Here is a 24,387-nt window from a genome sequence, read left to right as displayed (position 1 = left end):
TCTAAAGCATTAGACTTCACATATTCGGGTAGAGATTTGTAAAAATATAATTTCAAAAAAAAAAATAACTACTTAATACCAATGACTTAATATAACTCTAATTGTAAAAAAGTAGCATATTTCATTATAAAATTAAGTCTCTAAATCAATTAGTATTGCCAAATAAAAATTTTAAAAAATTAAGTAATAAGCATAAATTTGCAGGTTTATTTGCTTCATTAACCTTTTCATTTGTGTTTTTAACGCTTATAAAGTTGATCTTTACTTTGATTTACCATCAGAGCAAAGATAACTTTCCCCTGTTAGAAATTCGAGAACGGGTTAAACATATTTTTGTTCAAGATTGATGAAACCTTAATATGGTACTAATTTGAACTTCATTATTATGAAAATTTATAACTTAAGTTTGAATAATCGATATAGTAGTTCAACATGAACAAATATAATTCAGATTAACAATATATTAAAGTTGCGCTAAATTGACAGAATAATATGATTCAATGTATCTACATAGTGGTTCGCCGTTAAACGAATTTTTCAATATATGTGCTGAATTGGGTAGTTATTATTGTGGTTCGATTTTTGTAAAATCTCTCTAGCTGATTAATTATTTATTAATTAGCTACCCCATTAAATACATAATTTTTCTAAAAAAAATATCCTTCTTTAAGAATAGTTCGCAAACCATAACAATTTAAATTAAAAATAACAATCAATACAATAACAATTAAAAATAGCAATCCCAAACTGCCTTACAAAACCGTAGAAGCAAAAAAATTCTGATTTTATTTTTGTCTAGAATATAAGAAAAAAACATCGTTTAAAATCTGAACAATAGCAATTCTCCAGTCGGCTAACTCAATTACCTACGAAAGTGAAGAAAATTCAATTATCACTACAGAACAACAATTACCACAACAAAACACCAATTTAAACAAATGCTTTTTGCTTTTACGCTTGTATAAAATTTAAAGGTGCACTAGTACTACTCTATCTCATTAGTGATGCTCACGTGCTCACTCTATATGGAAAAAAAGTAGCACATATATATTTTTACCAATTTGTCAGTCAGTGACCGATACAAAGTATTCCAGTCAATGACCGTATAAAGAAATAAGCACATCGGACAAAAAATTAGTCACCCTTTGAGAAATCATGTAAAATATCATTTAATAACGTAACATCCCCTCTGGATTTGATTAGGAAGGGAGTCCACAAGGTTTTGCTGGTATGTCGAATCTAGTTTAAACCACTAACTGAGGATTTGATTGCACAAGTGTGCAATGGGGTTTCAAATCAGGTGATTTTGCAGGCCAGTCGAGGGGTAGTAGAGTGTCTGAGTGTTCGTAAAACCAGTCACAAATTCTTCCAGTCCGATGATATTTGCTGTTGTCATCTTAAAAAATAGGAGTATCGTCAGCATACTCTTCATGAAGATGTTCAGTGAAGGGCAACACTTGATCATCCAGAGTGTTCAAATTAACATATTGGTTCATTTTAGTGGCCACCTCAGTAAGGGGATTAAATCCATAATAAGAAAAGCACCCCCAAAACATGACAGATCCCCCTCCGTCTTGAACCTAACCTTGCACACAGTCAGAATGAAATACTTCATCTGGTCTTCTGTGCATTCGACGACGTGCGTCATTTGAATAAAGGCAAAAACGTGATTCGTTACACCATATTACATTCCGCCAATCACCAACCGTCCACGTTCTGTGACTTCTAGCCCACTGAAGTCGCGCAGCTTTATGCGATTGTGTGAGCAATAGCTTCTTACGAGGTGTTCGACTCCAAATGTTCTTTGCATACAGCACCCGTCTCATTGCTTTCTCCTTAACAGGTAGGGATGGACCTTCATTCACAAATTGAAGCAATTTCTGTCGGGTTTGGGAGCGATTTTGATTGACAAGTCGTGAAACACGTCTTCGGTCCCTTTCATGCAGGATCTTTTTCCAGCTATTACAATTCTGATGTCGTTTTTCGTGACAACGTGTATTGCACCACAGCTTGTTGACACGTTGAACAGTCCACATCAAAACACCAACAAATCCAGCAACTTCATTCACCGTATGACCATGGGCACGGCCAAACACAATTGCCCCTTTTTGCCACTCTGTCACATCCTTGCACTTACCCATATTTACACACAATTTCCACTGAAAACAAAAGTATCCCACTGATGTCTATTTGCCTTTAATCACGTTGGGGCAGTAGGTACGCAGTTGATCACGTCATTTGACTACTGTGCCATCTAAGGAAATCTAATGATTCATCGGTGGTGACTAATTTTTTGTCCGGTGAGATCATATACCCGTAAAGATATATAAAGTATAAAAATATTCTTGTCTGCCACTACATTTTTTCTCGTAAAATACATGACCACTGACCGTACATAAATATTATACTCATTCTCGTACATTAATATTATGCTCATATTCAGCTCAAGCCTTGACGTTGTTTGAAACTCAGGCGATTTGTTAGTCGAATTAAAACGAACTGTTAAACGAGAAGTAGTATAATGCTTCCATCTGTGGATAAGTGAAAAAGTTGCGTGATCGTTGTCAATAATCACCAATGTAAAAGTATGGTGAGATAAATATTTTTTGGGCTGGCTGGGATCATACCCGAGACATTTATGTCGGTTGATTGATGCTGTAACCACCACGGAAAAGGTGCGTACCCTCGATTGAAGTTAGAAAGTTTTAAAAGTTCGGAGTTTAACTTTAGCGGTCAACTCTTCTAATTTTGAAGTTTATTACAATTACGGGTACTCGACCTTTTTCTTAAAGAAGAAAGATCTAGCCCTTTAAACAAGTGGGCAAATCTTTGAATTATACGGGAGGTTCTAAAAGTGTTAAACATACGCATGGCTGGAATCACATAACAGGTAAATAACCTCTATGGTTTTATATATCCATCGTTGAATAGCCGACCCAATTTTCGGTTTACGACTGCTAATGTTCAACTCCGTAGCCTTATAATTTTGAACCCAATCCCGAATACAAGGAAACTTCTGTATCAGTACCCCAAAGGTGTTTATTTGTTATGGAAACATGTAGGACTTTGCGACTCGACAGATTTAACGTGCATCAGTCACCATTTACTACACCGGGAGTATTCGGTCGGCGGGGATCAAACCCACAAACTCTTGGACATGGGCCCAACGCCTTTAGGTCGAACATACACATATTTCCGCGAAAACTTTCATTGGCTTTTGCATAATGTGACTAGATTTATTTGAGATCAATTTCCTTCCGCAAGGCATGGGTAGTTATGAACTTGTGTTTATTTTGTTTGAAACCCTGAACTGTCAGCTATTTCAATGCCTTGTGCTTTTCGTTGGCAACATTACACTAACAAATGCCACAAAATTCAAAATCTTGCTTTAATTTCAGAACACTCTTTACTATCAATGTGATATTTCTATACCATGTCAATTCTGATTCATTATAAAGAAGAAAAAATATATATTGTGCAACTAAAATGATAGAAAATTTACTATTCACCGTAAAGTTTCAGATATAAATGAATAAAAACAAAATAGCGCATCTGAGACATATTCTGACTCTCAAAACCAACTTCTAAACAAAAATGTAAAGAAGAAAAACGCCTTCCAGAAAGTATGAAAAAAAATTAGAACGGTACTCTGAATAAAAATCCGCTTAATCCGTTTTCCGAAGGCTTTCCCAATCGATAAATATTATTCTGCCTGGGGAACATGAACCGGAAATATGCTGTCCAAGTCCTCCACCAGCGTACAAAAGAGCACGATGATCAGAACTACCATGAAATCGTTCCTTTTTTTTTCTTCCTACTTTTTGTTGCCACTTTTTTTTTTGAAAAAAAAAAATTTTTTTTTTTTCGTTTTTTTTTCCTGAATGGAATAGTGTAAAAGTTTATCCCAGAAAGTTTTTCTTTTACTTTTAGCTGGAGAAGAAAAAAAAATTTCCGTCGTTAATAAAAACATATCTTGGCAGTCATTTCAGTTTTCCAAACTTAAAGGAAGGATCAATTTCGAGACTTCTTTCTCAAAACGGAAAGTTTATAGTATCTTTTGGAATTTTACCCTCAAGAAAAATAACGTTGTTTAGTTATTTGTTTTTTTTTTTTTTTTTCGTTTCCAGAAAAGCCTAAAATAGTAACAAACTTGTTTCTATTGTTGTTCATAATCTGGTTACTTGTAACTGATACAAAGTTTATTTTAGATGTTTAGCCTATGATGTTTTCGATTTAAATTCTCTAAAAAAATGTATTACCCTTTATTATACATTCTGCTATCATACAATCTTATTTTTCAAGTACATATCTTATTTTCTATGTCGTTAAATTGTAGGGAAATAGCATATGGTAAATTCAAGCATTTATTTTAAGCATTTAATTTATGCTAAGAATTTATTCTACGCACTTATTTAAGCATTTAAATTTAAGCATTTATTTATTTTATTTTTTTCAAAAGAAAACTGTACAGATTATTTAAAAGTAAAAGTAAATAAGTTAACATTAGTAATTTTCAAAATATAATTTTTTTAGCAATTATATAATTTTTAATCTTAATTTACATTATTAATTAAAGATAAATAATTTATAAAATTTCAAAGAAAATTTTTCTATGCAGAAAAACAAATGTATTATTTACTTATACACTAGTAAGTAATAAGATATTTTTTCTTTTGGCAGAAGAATTGAAAATCACTTGTATTATGAAATTTTATGACTGACTTTTTTCAAAAAATACTGCTGTATAATAAATGAGCTTAGCGAAAAAAGTAACTTTACTTGTAACGTATGAAAAAGTAACTCTGCTTGTTTAATGTTTCATGGGGCCAGATGTTTTCCCCCAAAAATGTCTTTATACTACTTTTATATATTTTTATGGGATTTCAAAAATGCATAAATTTCTCTACTGTACAATATCCTATTGCTGGCAATAACACCTGGCGATTAATCTTAACTTTTAATTAGTTTAATTTTGCTTATATTCGGCAAACTAAATGTACCCTTACGGTCCGACTTAAGATCATATGTTCGAAATTATTATAATAAATGTTCCTCTAATGACCTATATTGCTGAACTTCTGCTCGTAAGTTTAAATTTCTTTCCTCTAATATCATACAACACTGCTTCTTTGAAACTGATTTAGATTTCTGGGAATCATTTCATGTTTTGAAAAATATTTAAAAAACTTAGTCAATGATCTTTATAGTGTTCCATGTCTTACAAATGTTTAAAAATCATTTATTTTCTAACTTTTATATAGTTTAAAAAAATTTCTTTTACGTTTAACGTTCTATTACACAGTTTAACGTTTAACATTTTCTTTTATATCATTAAACACTTTGGGTATTCATCCTACTTTTACTTTTACCACCCTTTTTTCTCTTATCTCTCAACTGTTATTGACTATCTTGCTTCGCAATCCTTCTCTTTTGTCATTGTTGATGTTTTTATATCTTTCCGTAGCTCTGTGTTTTATTATAGTACCCAACAATCGCATATTTGATTAAATGACATAATTTGCGCAGTTTTTCTGACTTCTATTTATAGGTTTAATTTTTTTTCCTCTAAAATCATTCAACACTGCTCCTCTGAAACCGACCTAGATTTCTGGGAATCAATTCACGTTTTAAAAAAAATTATTAGGAAACTTAATAAATGACCTCTATAGTGTTTCATTGATCAGTGTTAAAATAATTACAAATAAATTTTCTTTTAAATTCCACATCGTTTAACATTTTGGATTTTCATCCTGTCCTTAACCGTACCACATTTTTTTCCTATTATTTCTCAACTGATGTTGACTATCTTATTTACTCATCAACTTGGTCAATTCTTTTTGGTCATAGTTGCTGTTTTTATTTCTTTATTACAGTTTAGTGTTTTATTATATTACCCAAACGATCGTATATTTGTATGTGAGACATAATTTGAGGCTTTTTTAAATGCAGCACTAAGTTAACCCTTTCTTCATTTAAAATATGATACACCTACGGTTATAAATCACTACAGAACATTATTTATGCATATTTTGTTTAACGAAATTTTAACATTATTCATAATTCAAGCACTAAGTATATCTTTTTTTTTATTTAAACGTGATACACCTACGATCGTATATAGTTTATGAGGCATTATTTGAGCTTATTTCTTTAGCGTGTTTTTTAATTTTGTTCAAGAAGAGCACTAAGTTAACCCTTTCTTTGTTTCAACAAGATACTAGAACAACCGAATGTATGAGACATTATTTATGTAATTTTATTGTTTTTTTATTCTTAATACAGTCCAAAATTACCTTTTTTTTAAATTTGAACAAGATTGAGTTTGAGTGACATTAATTTCTTAAAAATATAATCACAGTAAAGAAATAAAGCCTTTTTGTTTTAATTATTTTTATAGGTAAAAATCTTTCCAAATTGTTATTAAAGCACCGCTTTTACGGCATTCATGATTTTTAAACCTAAGCAGAATCTTAATTGTTTTAAGTACAGCTTGAAAGTTTTTAAGTGGATTTAAAATTCGTTTTAAACATAAATCTAAATTTATAAACATTTCATGATATCTAATTTTGAAAGTATTTACTTACACTTTTAAACGCTAAATAATTTTAATTTAAAAAAGGAAAGACAGCGCAACTTTGTTACCGATTAATGCTGCCATTAACATAAAAAATTTTTTTTACCTCGAAACTTTTTTAATAATTTTTTCCTACATGAATTTTTCTAAGCACTCATTATGCTCACCATTTTTAGAATACGTAAGGGCTAGAAAAAGTATAGGCTATCTAGAATAAAAAAAAATGTTTTTCTTTTTTCCCCCCTCACGCTGTTTGTTCGATCGTCTGCGAAAATAATGGTCTGGAACAATTTTTGTGAAGCATCGTTTGGTACAGTGATTAAACAACCATTAGTTCTAACTGCGCTTGCTCAATGAGAAGTACAGGGTGGAGCGAACACCATCTACATGGCTTGCTATCTATCTTTAGCCGTCAAATAAATAAAAAAGCAAAAAAAAGGGAATAATCGTTTGAAAAAAAAAAACGATAACAGAATAATCATCGAATGAGAAATAATTCAACAGATGGTGTTGAAGTGTGAGATGATCGTTTGATGCATGTTTTTATTGTTCGTTTTTTTAAAGAATGCGGACGATTTTTATAAGAACAATGGCGTCTCTCCTAACATGCTAAATATAATTTTCACTTGTTTTTGACAGCTGGAAAAAATGAGTGCTTTGTTGGGAATAGATTTTTTTTAATGTATTTTACATGCATTTATTCTTGTAAAAAACAGTCGTGATTTTAATGCATTTATGTTTTTTCCCGGTAGCGTTGCTAAAAATATACGCCAGGGCCATTTTTTTTTATCAGAAAGATATCCTAACATATTGTATTTGTTTTAAAAATGATAGAAAGGTAGTTGTAATTTGCTACTCTTATTTTGTTTTATTTTGTAACCTTTAAAAAAATTAAAAGCTGAGAAAAAGTCTTTCAATAGCCCCAGTTATTTTTGAGTAATTCCACCATTTATCTGTGTTTTACTGGATAGACTTTAATTGTACAGGACGCAGTCTATAATAAGGCAATTCTAATAATTTTTATTCAAATAACTTTACATGTCATTTACAGCTATACCAATCTTTATTAACTTTAATGAAGATTATTGTTTATTTAAGTTTAATACTGGATGTTAAGGACGTAACAGAATTTTTTTATATATAAAAAAATGGAGTAAACATAAATGACACGAGGAAATGTATTTTTTTTTTAAATTAAATAATTTTTTAACAAAATTTCTAAAGTCTGCAAATATGACTTTTAGTAAACGGAGAAAAAGTTCTCATGAAATTACCGTACTGTACGCTAATGATATTTCTGGTAAAAAAAAAAATATATTATTCCGGTTAAAAAACTAAATTATAAGGTATTTAAAACATTAATTTAGCAATTTTTCTGTTCATATGGTAACGATTTACCGAAAATTACGGTTTTAAAAATTATAGTACTTTTTACCACACATTCAGCAAAAAATGCGTAACTGAAAAGTAAATTTATCTGACTCAATCGTTTCTTAGCCATGCTCCAAGTTAATCATGATAAAATTACCAAACTTTATCACATATTATAAAACAATATTTCACTGTTAATTTTACCAAAATAATTATCTTACCACTTGTGTAAAAATTACCAAACTTTTTGGCGTCCCCATAGTGTCTCAGTGTATAGATTTTTTCTTAGTGTATAAATTAGATTTCGAAATAATTACTGCATACCTTAAAAACAAACATATACAAAAGGAAATGTAAAACATGAGTATTGTTACCATTTTACAAGCATTGCTATCATTCTATGGATGTTCTTATCATTTTATGATTATTTTTTATTCATTTTATGATGATAGTTCTCCTTTATAGTTGTTGTTAATATTTTATGATTATCGTTAACGTTAACATTTAACTATTATAGGATTACCCCACTGTTTAAACCTGATTAGAAACAGTATGAGTTTCTCAAAATACGCCTTTAATATGATTTGTCTCAGAGAAAAGATAACTCCAGGGCACTCGAACTCGAAGAACCCTATCCTCCGACTTATTCCTCTCACTGTAAAGAATAGAAAACAAAATCTTTTGCACTTTCATTAAATAAAAATCTTATTTTTAAACATATTTAAATGTTTTTCTAAATATATATTTTAAATATAGTCAGTGAATATAGCAATTTAAATATAGTGTCATAGTATTTTGCTGTAAAATAAAATATGAAGAAATCTTACACACTAACTTCTGGAAACTTCCTTAAAAAAATGGTTTAATAACAATTTATTTATTTTACCGTATTCAAACAAAACTGTCGAATAACCATAAATAAGATAGTATTCAAACTGTTAACTGTGAGAAAAATCATTTATTAACTGCTTTTACCTAATACGGTCCTACAACTAGAATTCTACGCACCAACATGGTCCGCCTAAAGAAGCCATAGCTTAGTTTCTTACTTGTGGTTACATATTGTAACCGAGAGGGCTAATCTGAGAATCTCATGACTGAGAGAACGGGGGTTCGAGTCTGATTGACATCACAATATTTTCAACAAATGAAGAGTTTCCAGTGTCTTGCACTCCCCAATTCGTGAGCCATAGCCTAGCTCCAACGTCCAATTACATTTCTGATTTTATGGTTTAGAAACCACATACTAGTTGTAAAAAGTTTAAAAGAAACCTTATACTATGTATTCATGGGTTTTAAGTCATTCTAGATGTAAACGATTTACCGTAAAGGTAAAAAGTGCTCTTTACCGTCAGCTTTTAGGTCGATTGTATGGACTGACTGCTACCGGTTATTTTACCGGTAGCAACAAAATTCCAACAGTGCATACAAAAACCTAAACTCTTGTAATACAACACACTTATTAACACAAGCAGGACAAAACATTAATACATTAAACTATTAATCTGAAATGGAAGGCCATCTCTGCTTCGCCTGGATTTATCTTTCGTCTTCTGAGTCTGACAATAGAATGTAACCACTGAGTGGGTTATAAGGTGATGTATGCGCACAAAGTGGAGCATCTCACATTATGCATTACTATAATAACTCTCATTAGAGCCGCGAAGGTTCAGAGGATAGAGCGTTCGTCTTCCAATGAGGTGAACCGGGGTTCGATCCCGGCGATAACTGGTCGATACGAAGTCCGCATCCGGCTTGCACCGACGGCAGTGCTGACGTGAAATATCCTCAGTGGTAGACGGATCACAGGTTAGAGTCTCCTTGCCGTTAGGCTAATCGTGGGAGGTTCTCGTGGTCTTTCTCTCCATGTAACGCAAATGTGGGTTAGTTTCATCAAAAAGTCCTCCACGAAGGCAAAATTTCTCCCAATACTTGATCTAGAAGTTCCCTTGTCTTCTGGATTGGGTTCAAAATTACAAGGTTATAAAATATAATAACTCTCAATAAGAATTATCAATTCCACAAACAAATTTTTATTTTTGTCAGAAATATAAAATTGTAATTATGTATTTAGCAATAGCTTAAAAAATTCAATTCATATTTGAATGACAAAAAAAAAATTTATTTACTTTTTTGGGAATTCAGTTAAAAGAAACCTTTATTTAAATTATACTACAGTTAAGCGATGCAAACAAATTTATATTTTCACTGTATATAATTCCTAATCCTAAATTTTCAGCAATGATTTTCTGGATCCTCCTGGATTATCTTGCTAAATTAAAAGAGAATGTTAAAATAATGTGCAAACGTGCAAATGTGCAGGAATTTAATGATTTCGAAACATACAAATTGTTCATATGAGCACAACATTTTTTTTAAAAAAAATGGTAACAAAGACATTGACGCAATTAGTAACTGATAAATTAACTATAACTTTTGCTTTGAAGCATTATCCCCTTTATTTTCAGGAAAAAATTATACCCTACTAATAAGCGGAACAATTACCGAGAACGTTTGTTATCGTTAGCACAGCTTATTCTGAAGAAAAATACGCCAGTTTAAAATAATTGTCGGATTTAACTTTAATTATTCTGTTATAAAATACGTAAAATAACTTTTCTCTTCACTTACTTAGCCGTAATGATGCTTGTTTTTGAAAACAGAATCTTTAAAAATGTCACGCGAGCTTGCGATTATATCTTTTAAAGTAGCTAAATTGTAGAATTTTCAAATAAAAGGATGTAGATTATCAAAAATAGTTTTACAAGAAAGCAAGTGATTTAGTTAAGCTGTTATTTTTGTTTGTATGGAGGCAATTTTGATGTTAGTGCGACTTAAAAGACGTTAAACAACGCCTAATTGTGGTAATTTTAAAGTAATACATGTTATTCCAGTAAATAATAATATAACGATGTATTAAAACCTTTATTATTTAGCATTTTATTTATTTATTGTTTCACAAACATATGCAAGGCAGTTTGCTTATTACAAACACTGCTTATTAGCTTTTGTCAATATGATAGCAAAAATTAGAATGGAACACCGAATCGCGGAGAATTTGAACCTGCTTCCCCATGCTGCATGGCATATGGAGCCACACGGAGAAACAAATTCTGGTAAAATTAACTAACTGTGTAGCAATGGTATTTCTGATTTAAAAAAAAGAAATTCTGCTCAATAAAACTAAAATATATGGTATTTGTAAACATTTCATTTGGTAATTTTTCCGATCCTTTGGTAAAGGCTTACCAAAAATTCTAGTTTTTTTAAAAAAACACAAAAGTGAAAATTAAATTTAATTGAATAAACACATTTCATGCCATTCTCTGAGAAATTATTACAAAAGTATCAAATTTCACCACTTTTGCCAAATTTTATTACATAATATTACATTATATTTTATTGTTAATTTAATCAAAACCATTATCAAAGCACTTCGGTAACAATTATCGAGGTTCACATAGAGTCAGAAAAGCAGTAAATCTAATATTCTGATAGTTTTGACCATATTTTTTTAGTACTCAGTAATCGTTGTCTAATTATTAAGTAGCATCTTACTAAATTGTTAAACAGCGACGCAAGTTAACTAAATAGTAAGAGTTATATATATATATATATATATATATATATATATATATATATATATATATATATATATATATATATATATATATATATATATATATATATATATATATATATATATATAATGCATACTTCATTGCACTTGCTTGCGATAGTTGTTAACCGGAAATTAAAGTACTAGAACGGAAAGAGATGGGCTGGATGACCAGTATGCATAACATACAGAATACAAAAAGAAATTGCGCCGTTTTTTCCTTCTTCAAATATCAAGCTAAATTAATTTACTTGATGTGTTGTTTGAGTGCTCCTCACACTATTGTATTGATATATTTTGCTTTGGCTATATTGATACAATATTAGAAAGCACTCCTTTTTGCGGATATAATAGTGTGAGCTGATGAAGATATTAATATCTTTTCTTTATTTCGTTTTATGGATTTTTGAAAATAATTTTTTAGATAAATAAAAAAAAAAATTCTGTTAAATACTTTTGAATTTTTTTTTTAATATTTTTCTTCTCTTGTCATCATTTTTTATTATTTTTAATATATTTTCTCAATATTTTAACTTATATATATATATATAATAAAACTGATTATTTTTTAGAAATGAAAATAATCTACAGTCATTTCGTCCGATAATAGTTTTTTCTTCCCCGCGGTAAAAAAAGTTTAAAAACATACATTTTTAAAACTCTTTCCCTAATGCAATTGGAGTTTATTTCATTTTTTTCTCTTCATTTTCCATGTCTTCGTTCGTTTTTTTTAACAGTCATCGAAATTCAGGACTGGGTTCCTCTTGCTCATCAAATTCTCATTGCCTTTGGAAGAGGATCTCAATTTTTACGTTTTTTCCCCCCATTTTTTCATCTAGGTATACCCCAAAGTAGTTATATCGATATCCTTGGTCAATATATATATATACAATTTTAGTCTGCTTATTTTTCCCTTTTTTTCCAGAAAAAAAAATCCCCCTCTATTCTGCTACTGCTTCATTTTTCTCTTCCTTTGTTATGAGTAACGCAGTTCCAAAAGGAATGAAAAGTTTTACAATCTCGGAAAAACTTCGTGCTGCGAATTTCTTTCTTTTTTACTTTTTTTTCTTCCTTTCAGTTATTGATTTGAGTAAGCTTTTGGTTTGAATATATTGATTTCTTTTCACTCTGACAGCCACAAATAATCATATCGACAGTTCGAGGTAAAATTTAAGTTGGAAGAAAAAAAAACCTATACCTTTTTTATTTATTTCAGATTTAATGTTTAAACTTTTTTTGCAAAAGTCCCAATGAATGTTTGATGTCTCTTTCTTTTTTATTAATGTTTGCTATGATGCCTAGATGATAATTTTTTTCATCTAATTGCTTTAAGGGTTAAATAAAAAATAATGTGTATTACAGGATGTTTATACGTGATAGTTATAAAGCATTTTGTGTAAAGGTATTAGAACAGTGGTTACTAACTGGCGGCCCGTGGGCCACATCTGGGCCGCGACCTAAAATATATTAGTTGTCATTTTTTTCGGACTATTTTCGTAATAGATCTATATGGGTTAAAAGTATTTTTCTTCGCTTAAAAAAATTTAATTTCTTCGTTTCAGTGAAATTTAACACATAAGCGATGCAAAAAAAATCATTTCTCAGATAAAAATCTACTTCTCATTTTAATTTGTAATTCAATACTTTTGTTTTGTACAACTTGATAAAAATCTGACAGTAATATTTAATGTTCCTTCTAACATAACAGAGTCCTATATAAAATTTTGATAAAGTTGCCTGCCCGCCATTTGACTGGTGTTTTTAATTGCGGCCCACGGCCTCATGTAAGTTGGAAACCCTTGCATTAGAAGATAAATGCTCAAGAATAGTGTTAAAAGTATAACAAAATTTCAGACAAGGTAAAAGAATTTCAAAACTTTATTATATCAAAACCTACTTTTGCACACGAATGAAATCATCCCAGTAAAAAAAAATTAAAAATGGAGCTGTAATGGATGATAATTTTTGCATGGATTGTAGCTACGCTAGACAGAGATAAAGAGAGCAAAATACTACATACACTGTTAGAAATTTCTCGGAAAACTGGTTAAATTACAATATATTTAAATGTTATTTCACCGTATTCAAACAAAACAGTCCAATAATCATAAATAAGATGTTAATAAAACTGTTAACCATGAAAAAACCGTTTATTAACTGCTTTCAGCTAACACGGTCAAACAACCATAATTTTATCGCATCAACTAGGCCCACTTAATGAAGCCATTTAGTTTCTTGCAGTTTAGTTCTTTAGTTATAATACTATTATACAAAATTTAATTTTATTCTCTTGAAAAGTACTCTGACCAGGGTTTCATTGATTAGCAAAATTATTACCCTGTACTTTGTATTTATTGCATATTTTGTATACACATATTCACATGTTTAAAACTCGTATGGAGCAGGTTTAACTAAAGACCTCAATTACGACGGTCAATGAATCTCAATAAACCCTTTGACGTATAAGGGACAATGGTGCCCCTTTTATGTATTTCCTTCCTGACGCTCAAATTGCAAGCATAAATATATTTTCGTCTTTTTTAATTATTAAAAATGGTCTAACAGTTATTCTAACAGTTATTCTAACAGTCTAACACCTAAATCTACCAGAATATTGGAATTATATTTGTACTAAAATTGGAATTACATTAGTCCGAAAAAAAGGACTTCAAATTTTTTTTTTATTCATATTGAAAACTTTGTCAGTAATGGATTTTGGTAAATTAAAGAAATTTCAGTGGTGAATAATTGTTTCTCTTAGATATAAATAACGTTAAATATAACGTTTTCATATGGTTACTGTTATGAGTAGTATATTTACCGTAGAGATATTTGGGATACAAATTTATGACGATGGCTTTTCCTTGTCAAAAATACTTTTCCGTAGTCTCCCCACAAACAGATATATTTTTTCGTAGCAATAACAAAATGCAAAATGAAAATTTTATTTTCATTATTTCAAATAATACTTTAGATTTTATGTTTAATAACGAAAAGATTAACATTAATTTGCTTTGAACTTTTCCATCTATATACTTAAAATACGGATTAATTGTCATTAATTGTTATACAAGAAAATACGGAACAATTAATGACGAATGAAATGGGACCATGACGTAGTTTTAAAAAGTTTCTCGCAAATCCGATTCGAACTAAAATTTGGGGAAATTACGGAGTTGTATTTTGTTACTCTTGTTTATATTTTCTCTTTTATGATAGGTCTAATAAATTATGTAGCTATTTTAATACAGTGAAAGTTATTTTCCCTTTGCCTTAGATAGGAAGTTGATAACTGGTTGAAAATGTCAATTGATACCAATTCCTTAAAACTGTGAGATTTTTTTTTTCCGTTACATGTTCAGGTAAAAATAGAGCTCCCTTGTCCGTTTAAGTTTTATTTTTATGGTTTAGAAACTATGCTAGTTGTAAATGGTTTCAAAACCGTAGAATTCTGTATTCATGGTTTCTTAACCGTACCTTTTTCAAATGGTTTCAAATGTTCCCAACCATAAACTTTATGGTTTATCGGATGGACTGGTGGCTGCGGGTTATTTTACCGCGATTTCAGAATAAACATTATGAAAGTAAGCAGGAAAATCTCGAATAGAACATGTAAAGAATTCAGGGATCATAACAATAATAATATTGAAAGTTTTGTATAAATCATTTTCCATTAATGAAAGATCTAGTAGAGAAAAATAGGTTTGTTCGTATACTTTATAATTGATCATTTAATACACTTCAAAGATGTCAAGGAACGTTTGTAAGGGTGGTATCCATATATGTTTATTTTCCAATGCAAATTTATGCTTGAAAAAATAAATATTTATCTATTAAATTAAACTAAAGAACAATAATTCGTGCAGAAAGTTCAAAGACTTCTTTTCCTAGAATTAGAAAAGTATCACGAACTCTTACGATAGGTGTAGTTTTAATAAACCCTTAAAAACTTGATATTTATTTTGTAATTGGAACCAACTTTTTAAAATTATTTTTCATTTTGTTAATTTCAACAAAATGTATAGAATTTTTTTTTACGAAATTATTGACAATTAATTTTTTAAGTGGCCTAAAAAACGTATTAACTTTATGTGAACTTGTTACTTTATGTCTAATCGGATTCATTTGAAATTGCAAGCGCTTCACAATATTATTTTTTTTTATTACTCAAAATTTGTAGTTTTAATAAACCTATAAAAACTTGGTATTTATTTCGTAATTGGAACCAACTTTTTAAAATTATTTTTCATTTTGTTAATTTCAACAAAATGTATTGAATTTTTTTTTATACGAAATTGTTGACAATTAATTTTTTAGGTGGCCTAAAAAACGTATTAACTTTACATGAACTTGTTACTTTATGTCTAATCGGATTCATTTGAAATTGCAAGCGCTTCACAATATTATTTTTTTTTATTACTCAAAATTTGTAGTTTTAATAAACCTATAAAAACTTGGTATTTATTTCGTAATTGGAACCAACTTTTTAAAATTATTTTTCATTTTGTTAATTTCAGCAAAATGTATTGAATTTTTTTTTACGAAATTTTTCACAAATAATTTTCCCGGTGGCCTTAAAAGCGTATTAACTTTATATTAACTTGTTACTTAATATCTAATCGGATTCATTTGAAATTGCAAGAGCTTCACAATATTATTTTTATTACTCAAAATGACAACGACACAACGCATCATTCACTGATTCCAAACCTCTACCCTTTAGCACATTCCCCAAAAGTCGTTATCAGAAATGTCATAAATTGTCCGAGAATCTAGTCTTTAAATCCAGACAGGTTACTTAACTCTTATCTGGGAAGCTGCAGTTGCCGGAATACGAAACTTTTCGATTTATTTCTTCATTTTTCATCTAAAGTCTGACGGGTCGTGTCATAAAAGGGCCCCCTGTCATGCCCTCTCGATGTTTCGAATTCGAAGGTCCCTGTTCTGCTCTCCCATCTAAAGTGATAAATTTCGTAAACTGAATGATACTTCTCAGAAAGTAGTTTTTGATTGGTTGTGTCAGATAACATGTCAGTCAAGAATTATGGGAATTATTCGATATTACTTTTTATTGATTTTGAAGCGTTGGAATGCCTTTTAAGGGGAAAAATATTAACAAATACTTTGGCTTTTCTAAAAATTATAAATACCACCCCTACGAGTCGCTATCTCTCAATATAATAAAAACGGAACAGTGATAGTGATTAACATTCTTCATTAATAAAACATTAAAGCAATAAAGCATTTTTTACGCAAACGGTTTTCAACTTTGAAAATTATGGAATTTCTTATGTAAATATATGTAATTTCAGACAAAAAAAAACTGCTAATAGCGCTTGAATTAAAAAAAAGTTCATTTGTGCAGAGAACTATTGTCAAAACTACCAGATTATGGCATAATTTATCTTTATGGGAACACCAAACAGTTTGGTAACTTTCACCAAAGTGCTTTGGTTATAATTTTGGTAAAATTAACAATACAATATTGCTTTATAATATGCAATAAACAGTGGTAAATGCCATAAAATTTGGTAATTTTATCATGATACATGATGTCATAAAAACCATTTTTTCGTCCAAATTTACTTTTCAGTTCTGTATTTTATGCTAAGTGCGTGGTAAAAATTTTGAAAACCAGAATTTTCAATAACCGCTACTATATGAACGGAAATTACCAATTAGATGGTTTAAATATCGCATATTTTAATTTTATTAAATAGAATTAGGTTGTTTTTTTTTAGCCAGAAATGTTATTGCCATACACTACGATAATTTTAACAGAATTTTTTCTCCGCTTGTGCCTTTTTTTCTACCTTTATGATTGATATCGTTCTAATATATTCCTATGACTTGTCCTTTTTAAATTAAAGATACACTTTAATAAAGCACTTCAAGCCATCGAAAATTATGTGTTAATTTGACCAGAAAAAGTTTAGACATTTCACTACAAACCGACAAGATAAGTGTCCGGTTTTCGCCTTCAATTCATGCAATGTGAAAACCATCTCACTGGTGATTTGTATTCAATTCATCGTCTATCAAGTCCCCGATCTTTAATTCCATTTCTACATTTCAGTGGAAGAATCAAGCCATAGCGAATGGCTTCACAATTTTGTTTCCTTTCTATATTGTCCACACTGTTAAAATTTTCCTTCTAAAAGTTTGGTAAAATAAACGCAGCTCTCTGTCCAGCCAATCAACCTTAAAATGTACGGTAATGAACAATTTTTATTTTTAAGGGTTTGAAATAGTTCACTACTAGTATGGTTCAAAAACCGTAAAAAGGAAACTCAATCGGACATTGGTGCTAGGATTTTCCTTAGGTAACGGACATTGGAGTTAGGTAGTGGTTGAGTTGTGTTTGATCAAATGAACCGTGGAATGTCTTTTAATTAGTTTATCTGGTTGTTTCACCTATCGTAAGAGAAAGGAGATGCTAGACTTTTGCGTTAAGCAGCTTTATGGTGCTGCCATCTATGAGTGAATGAGAGGATCGCATTCTAATAATCCAGGGTCGCAAATTGGGGAATGTAGGATACTGAAAATTCTTCATGAGTTGAAGGGAATGTGGGAAATACTGTTGTGTCAGCGCTGGGATTCGAACACCTATTCTGTTGGTCATGAGATTGACAGATTTGCTCTCTTGGTCATAATATGTACCCAGTTACAAGGAACTAAGTGGCATCATTGGGTGGACCTGGTTTGTTCTGGTTGTTTAACCATTTTAGATTAAATCAGTTAATAAACTGTTTCCCTCACGGTTAACAGTTTGATTAACATCTTACTTATGTTTTCTTGACTGGTTTTATAATATGTTTTTATAATATAATATGGTTATTTTTATAATATGATGCGATAAAATTCTGGCTGTTTGACCGTGTTAGGTGAGAGTTGTTAATAAACGGTTTTCTCACAGTTAACAGTTTGATTAACATCTTATTTATGTTTTCTTGACTGATTTTATAATATGTTTTTATAATATAATATGGTTGTTTTTATAATATGATGCGATAAAATTCTGGCTGTTTGACCGTGTTAGGTGAGAGTTGTTAATAAACGGTTTTCTCACAGTTAACAGTTTGATTAACATCTTATTTATGTTGACTTGACTGATTTTATAATATGTTTTTATAATATAATATGGTTGTTTTTATAATATGATGCGATAAAATTCTGGCTGTTTGACCGTGTTAGGTGAGAGTTGTTAATAAACGGTTTTCTCACAGTTAACAGTTTGATTAACATCTTATTTATGTTTACTTGACTGATTTTATAATATGTTTTTATAATATAATATGGTTGTTTTTATAATATGATGCGATAAAATTCTGGCTGTTTGACCGTGTTAGGTGAGAGTTGTTAATAAACTGTTTTCCTCACAGTTAACAGTTTGATTAACATCTTACTTATGTTGACTTGACTGGTTTTATAATATGTTTTTATAATATAATATGGTTGTTTTTATAATATGATGCGATAAAATTCTGGCTGTTTGACCGTGTTAGGTGAGAGTTGTTAATAAACGGTTTTCTCACAGTTAACAGTTTGATTAACATCTTATTTATGTTTACTTGACTGATTTTATAATATGTTTTTATAATATAATATGGTTGTTTTTATAATATGATGCGATAAAATTCTGGCTGTTTGACCGTGTTAGGTGAGAGTTGTTAATAAACTGTTTTCCTCACAGTTAACAGTTTGATTAACATCTTACTTATGTTGACTTGACTGGTTTTATAATATGTTTTTATAATATAATATGGTTGTTTTTATAATATGATGCGATAAAATTCTGGCTGTTTGACCGTGTTAGGTGAGAGTTGTTAATAAACTGTTTTCCTCACAGTTAACAGTTTGATTAACATCTTACTTATGTTGACTTGACTGGTTTTATAATATGTTTTTATAATATAATATGGTTGTTTTTATAATATGATGCGATAAAATTCTGGCTGTTTGACCGTGTTAGGTGAGAGTTGTTAATAAACGGTTTTCTCACAGTTAACAGTTTGATTAGCATCTTACTTATGTTTATTTGACTGTTTTTTTATATGGTAAAATAACAATTAAATAAATTGTTATTTAACCATTTTTTGCGAGTAATTTCTATGAGTGTGATCGATGTTCATTTAGTTAACGTCTTATTACTGTGTTTGTGCAGCATTTTTTTTTTAATATTTTGTATTTTATAATTAACATTTTGAAAATACAATCCAATTTCTTTTATTAATTACTGCCATCATTCGCAAACTCAGCATTTCGCAGCTCCGCGAATGATTATCCGTTGCTTCGTAACGGACTTTTAGTGTGGATAGAGGACGCCCTCCTCTGACCCATGTTCGAATCCAAACGATGACTGGTCGATACGAATTATGCTTCCGACCTGCACCGACAACTGTATCGTGCTAACGTAATATATTCTCAGGGGTGAAATGATCACGGATTGGAGTCCCTTTGCAATCGGGTGAGGTTTCCGTAGTCTGTCAGTGTGAGGTTTTAGTAGTTTTCCTATCCATGTAACGCAAAGACTGGTTAGTTCCATCAAAAAAGTCCTGCACGAAGGCCAGCTTGTCCCAATCCATAATTCAGGAGTTTCCTTGTCTTCTGGATTAGATTCAAAATTTCGAAATTAATTAATTACAAAATAAGAAAATTATTGCTACTTGATAATTTTATTTTATTTTAAAACAGTCGTTGAACAGCCTACCCAATCTTTGGGTTTTCGACTACTAATGCTCAACTCTGTAGCCTTGTAATTTTGAACCCAATCCAGAAGACAAGGGAACTCCTGGATCAAGTATTGGGAGAAATTTGCCTTCGTGGAGGACTTTTTGATCGAACTAACCCGTATTTGCGTTACATGGAGAGGAAGACCACGAGAACCTCCCATGGTTAACCCATGATCCGTCTACCACTGAGGATATTTCACGTCAGCACTGTGGTCGGTACAAGCCGGATGCAGAATTCGTATCGACCAACCATCGCCGGGATCGAACCCAGCTACTTGATAATTATAATTGTCAAGTTGATCATTGATAGAATTAAAGTTAAAAATGGGCCGGCTGTTCTCAACACCTCTTATAAAGTAAAATAAATCGCCTGCAATTAATTGAGAATGGTGTTTCCATCACTATCTCAAAGCCTTTCCGCTCTTTTATAAATCGCCAGCTTTAACTTATGTTTTTATTATTTTAACTTATCAAAAAATTTAAAAAGCTTTTTGTTTTAACAAAACTATTAACATTATGCACTTTTTATTACTCGAAATAACAAGATCATTTAACAGTAAATTGTAACGAAATATAAAAATACAACATATTTTTTGGTATTTTCAAAGGGTTTGCAGAAAAATATATTTGAAAATTTCCCAAATATATTTAAACGCACCTCAGAGGAAACAACAGAACGGTAAATGTTGATTTATCTGTTGTTTCCATGTTTCAATATATCCGCGTACAGTACTGTTTAAAACATGAGATATTTATGAAACATTTCATTTTATCCAGGGACAAAGTATTCTGCCAACTTTGATAAAGGAAGAGGGGAAATTAAATAGGGATTTGTCGTCGTGTTTGAATTTTAACAACGGTGTGAGAAACAACGGATTTTCATGAATTAGTTTCGTTCATATTTATTAATGAAAATTAAAATATGCTCGGCAACTTTCTGCAAAGCAGCCGAAGACGTGCATTTTCGTTGTAAACTTTAATGAATTTAATTATTTATTTAAAACACTTTAAAGATCGTTATTTGTTAGATATTGTTAAAGGAAGTTTCGAACCATGTTTAATTTTTAGGTTTTATTTTATATTAAATGCTTTGTTTTTTTGAGCTACCTGGTATTTTTTTAAAATAGTTAATTTAATCTTGCAATATTTATCAAATGCTAAGTTTTAGCATATGTGTCACTGACTTAGCTTAATTTAACTTTACTGATTCTGATTGTCTAAAGATCATCCAACAAAACTTTCTTTTCTTATTGTGCTTCTGAATACTTCAAAGACAGCATTGTATAACAAATTCACTGTTGCACGCACTGATGTTGCATTTACAATAAATTGCACGCACACTTTATTTCATGCTCTTAAAAATTGCCCACAACAATGCACAACAAATACTCTGTTGCATATGCAACAAACTACACACAAGACTTATTGCGCGCACTTACTAATTCCCTGTTAGATTACAAAACAGAAGCACACACGAACAGTTGCATGCACATCAAAATGCACTGTTATAAGAACGAACTTCACAGTAAATTTAAGCTGCCATCCAGACTCCCACAAATTAATATTATTATTGCTAGTATAATAACAATAATTATATTATTATTATTATTATTATTAAAAATCCAAAACAACCATTTTGTAGTAAGTTACATGAGCAACAAATGTCATGAGAAGTATGCTTCTATTCCATACTATTCTTATAGGACAGGTGTATTTTTTAAAATTTTTTTAACTTATATGATACTTATTATTTCAATTAATAATAATCATTATAATAATAATAATAATAATAATAATTATTATTATTATTATTATTTTATTTGAAATAACAATAATAATTATAATAATAATTAAAATAATAATAATAATAGTAATAATAACTATTATTATTATTATTATTATTTGAAATAATTATAATAATTATAATAATAATTAAAATATTAATTATTATTATTATTATTATTTATTTATTATTATTATTATAATAAGTATTATAATAGTAATAATTGTTATTATTATTATTATTTTATTTGAAATAATAAGTATCATATAAGTCCAAAAAAATTTGAAAAATGCACCTGACCTATTAGAATAGTAAGGAATAAAATCATATTTCGCATGACATTTGTTGCTCGTGTAACTGACCACAAAATGGCCGTTTTGGAGTTTTTTTAAATTTTATTTTCGTGTATAAATCTATTATTTTTTCCATTAAAAAAGATATCTATGCCTGGTAAGCATGTTAAATGTAAATTATTAATAGTAGTTAATAACTATATCTATATTAATAAATATGATTAATAATTAATAAAAAATAATTCTGGTAACTTGGAAATAGCCAAACTTTGGGAAGATTCTGTCGATTTGACAATATCAGCTATACATCGAAGAAATATGTCCTTTTTGAGCAGAAAATATACGCAAAGTGACGTTAAAGCAATTTTCTGAGATCAAAAGTTATATGCGAAAAAACTTCAAAATTATTATTTTAGGATCACTTTCTTGATTCTTTGCTAGCTAACAACACGTATTTTACCATCTAAACTTAAGAACAAAATTAGTTTTAAGAAAAACAGAATGGACAAAAACACAGACATATGCAATAAATAGAACTAATCTAAGCGACTTCATTCTCAATAATTATTTCCATGTTTTAAATTTTAATTTTACCAATTAATCTCCAGCCACAAAAAAGTAATCTTTACATAAAGAAAACAGTAGTATATATTTGTTTATATAAAATAGATGCTTTTTGTGTAACCTATACCCTTTTAGCTTTAAAAAAATTATTCCACTTAGACTCTAGATCTAAATGTAAATATTTATGTTCGTTGCTACTTCATGGTAGACGGAACCAACTGTCTGAACTGTTTCTGCCAATAAAATCCTATTAATAAAACAATTGTGCTTCTATATTTTTTTCCTTTTAACAGAAGAATCCTGCTTATAAATGGACACTAAACACAAATGTTTTAAAAGAAATTTGTTTCTGCCACCAAAATTGAATTGTATTATATTTTTTATGGAAGCAATAACAAACATATATAAGCATTGCTCAAAATAGTTTAAAAGCAACACAGTTTAAATAAACTGTAAACTTTCAAGCTAACTATGTAACTTTATAATCTCGTGAGCTATAACTAATTGTTAAGACACTCTTAACTATTCCTTAAGCTAACCATATTGTTTAACATAAATCAGAACAGCATACCCATGCATTAAATTAATACTAAGTCTATGTTTATTATTAATTAATGCAGTGTTTGGTTAGAAAATTATTTTAAGCGGTGCGATTTTTTTTTCTTATGCAAACTTTATGAATACTTCCTCTCAAAAATATCAGGTAGAGAAATTACTGTATAATAATTTAGAAAACGGGTATATTTAAGCACATTTAAAAGCTCTATCAATTTAGAAAACTTTTAATGGCTTGTCTAGAAGAACAGAATGTAGAAAAGAATTTCAAATTGAAGTTTTCTAAAATTCTACCCCTGATGTTGCTGTTTCCGTTCATTTAAGATAATTTCTAAAATTCCGTTCGAAAAAAAACTGTTTTAACTAGATTTAAACTTATAAATGTAATTTTTGCTAGTTTTTCTGTTGCGTAGATCATTATTTTTTGTCCACTATTAATTTAAGAAATTTGCTCATTTTATTCAGCCGTATATAGATTTAGAAATAAATATTTTATTTATTTTTGCAAAACATCACTATATGGTGATTATTTCAAAACTTATCACGTTTTGAAAGTATTTTTGTCTGCGTTATACATGAAAATTTTCATAAGATTGTATGATAAGAGTTGAAAACATACTTCGAATGATCATAAATCAATAAAAAATATCCAATCGTTAAATTAAGAAAAACTTTAGACATCCAGAAAGATATTTTGTTTTTGTTTAGCTACACAGCATTCATTTTTTTTTTAAATTTTATAATCGTCGCGTCGTTGAACAACCGACCTAATGTTTCAGTTTACGACTAGCGATGTTCAAATCCGTAGCCTTGAAAACTTGAACCCAATCCAGAAGACAAGGGAACTCCTGGATCAAATATTGGGACAAATAAACTAGCCTTCATGGAGGACTTTT

The 24,387-nt window shown here is 29.7% G+C and overlaps 2 protein-coding genes across 3 annotated transcripts in view; one reads left to right on the top strand and one right to left on the bottom strand.

Moving 5' to 3' along the window:
• Window positions 1-24,387, top strand: part of LOC107439425 (thrombospondin type-1 domain-containing protein 7B) — a 524,453-nt gene that overhangs the window by 209,240 nt on the left and 290,826 nt on the right. The window lies entirely within an intron of this gene.
• Window positions 1,581-2,141, bottom strand: LOC147809355 (uncharacterized). Its single transcript, XM_087162783.1, has one exon. The coding sequence runs from the start codon at window positions 2,139-2,141 to the stop codon at window positions 1,581-1,583; it is 561 nt and encodes a 186-aa protein (XP_087018909.1).

The sequence above is a fragment of the Parasteatoda tepidariorum genome, chromosome 5, assembly GCF_982258835.1.
Source record: "Parasteatoda tepidariorum strain Cologne lab strain chromosome 5, Ptep-v5.0, whole genome shotgun sequence".
In the NCBI taxonomy this organism is placed as follows: domain Eukaryota; kingdom Metazoa; phylum Arthropoda; class Arachnida; order Araneae; family Theridiidae; genus Parasteatoda; species Parasteatoda tepidariorum.
The sequence above is the reverse complement of the archived record's forward strand: the minus strand, read 5'-3'. Positions and strand labels throughout refer to the sequence as shown.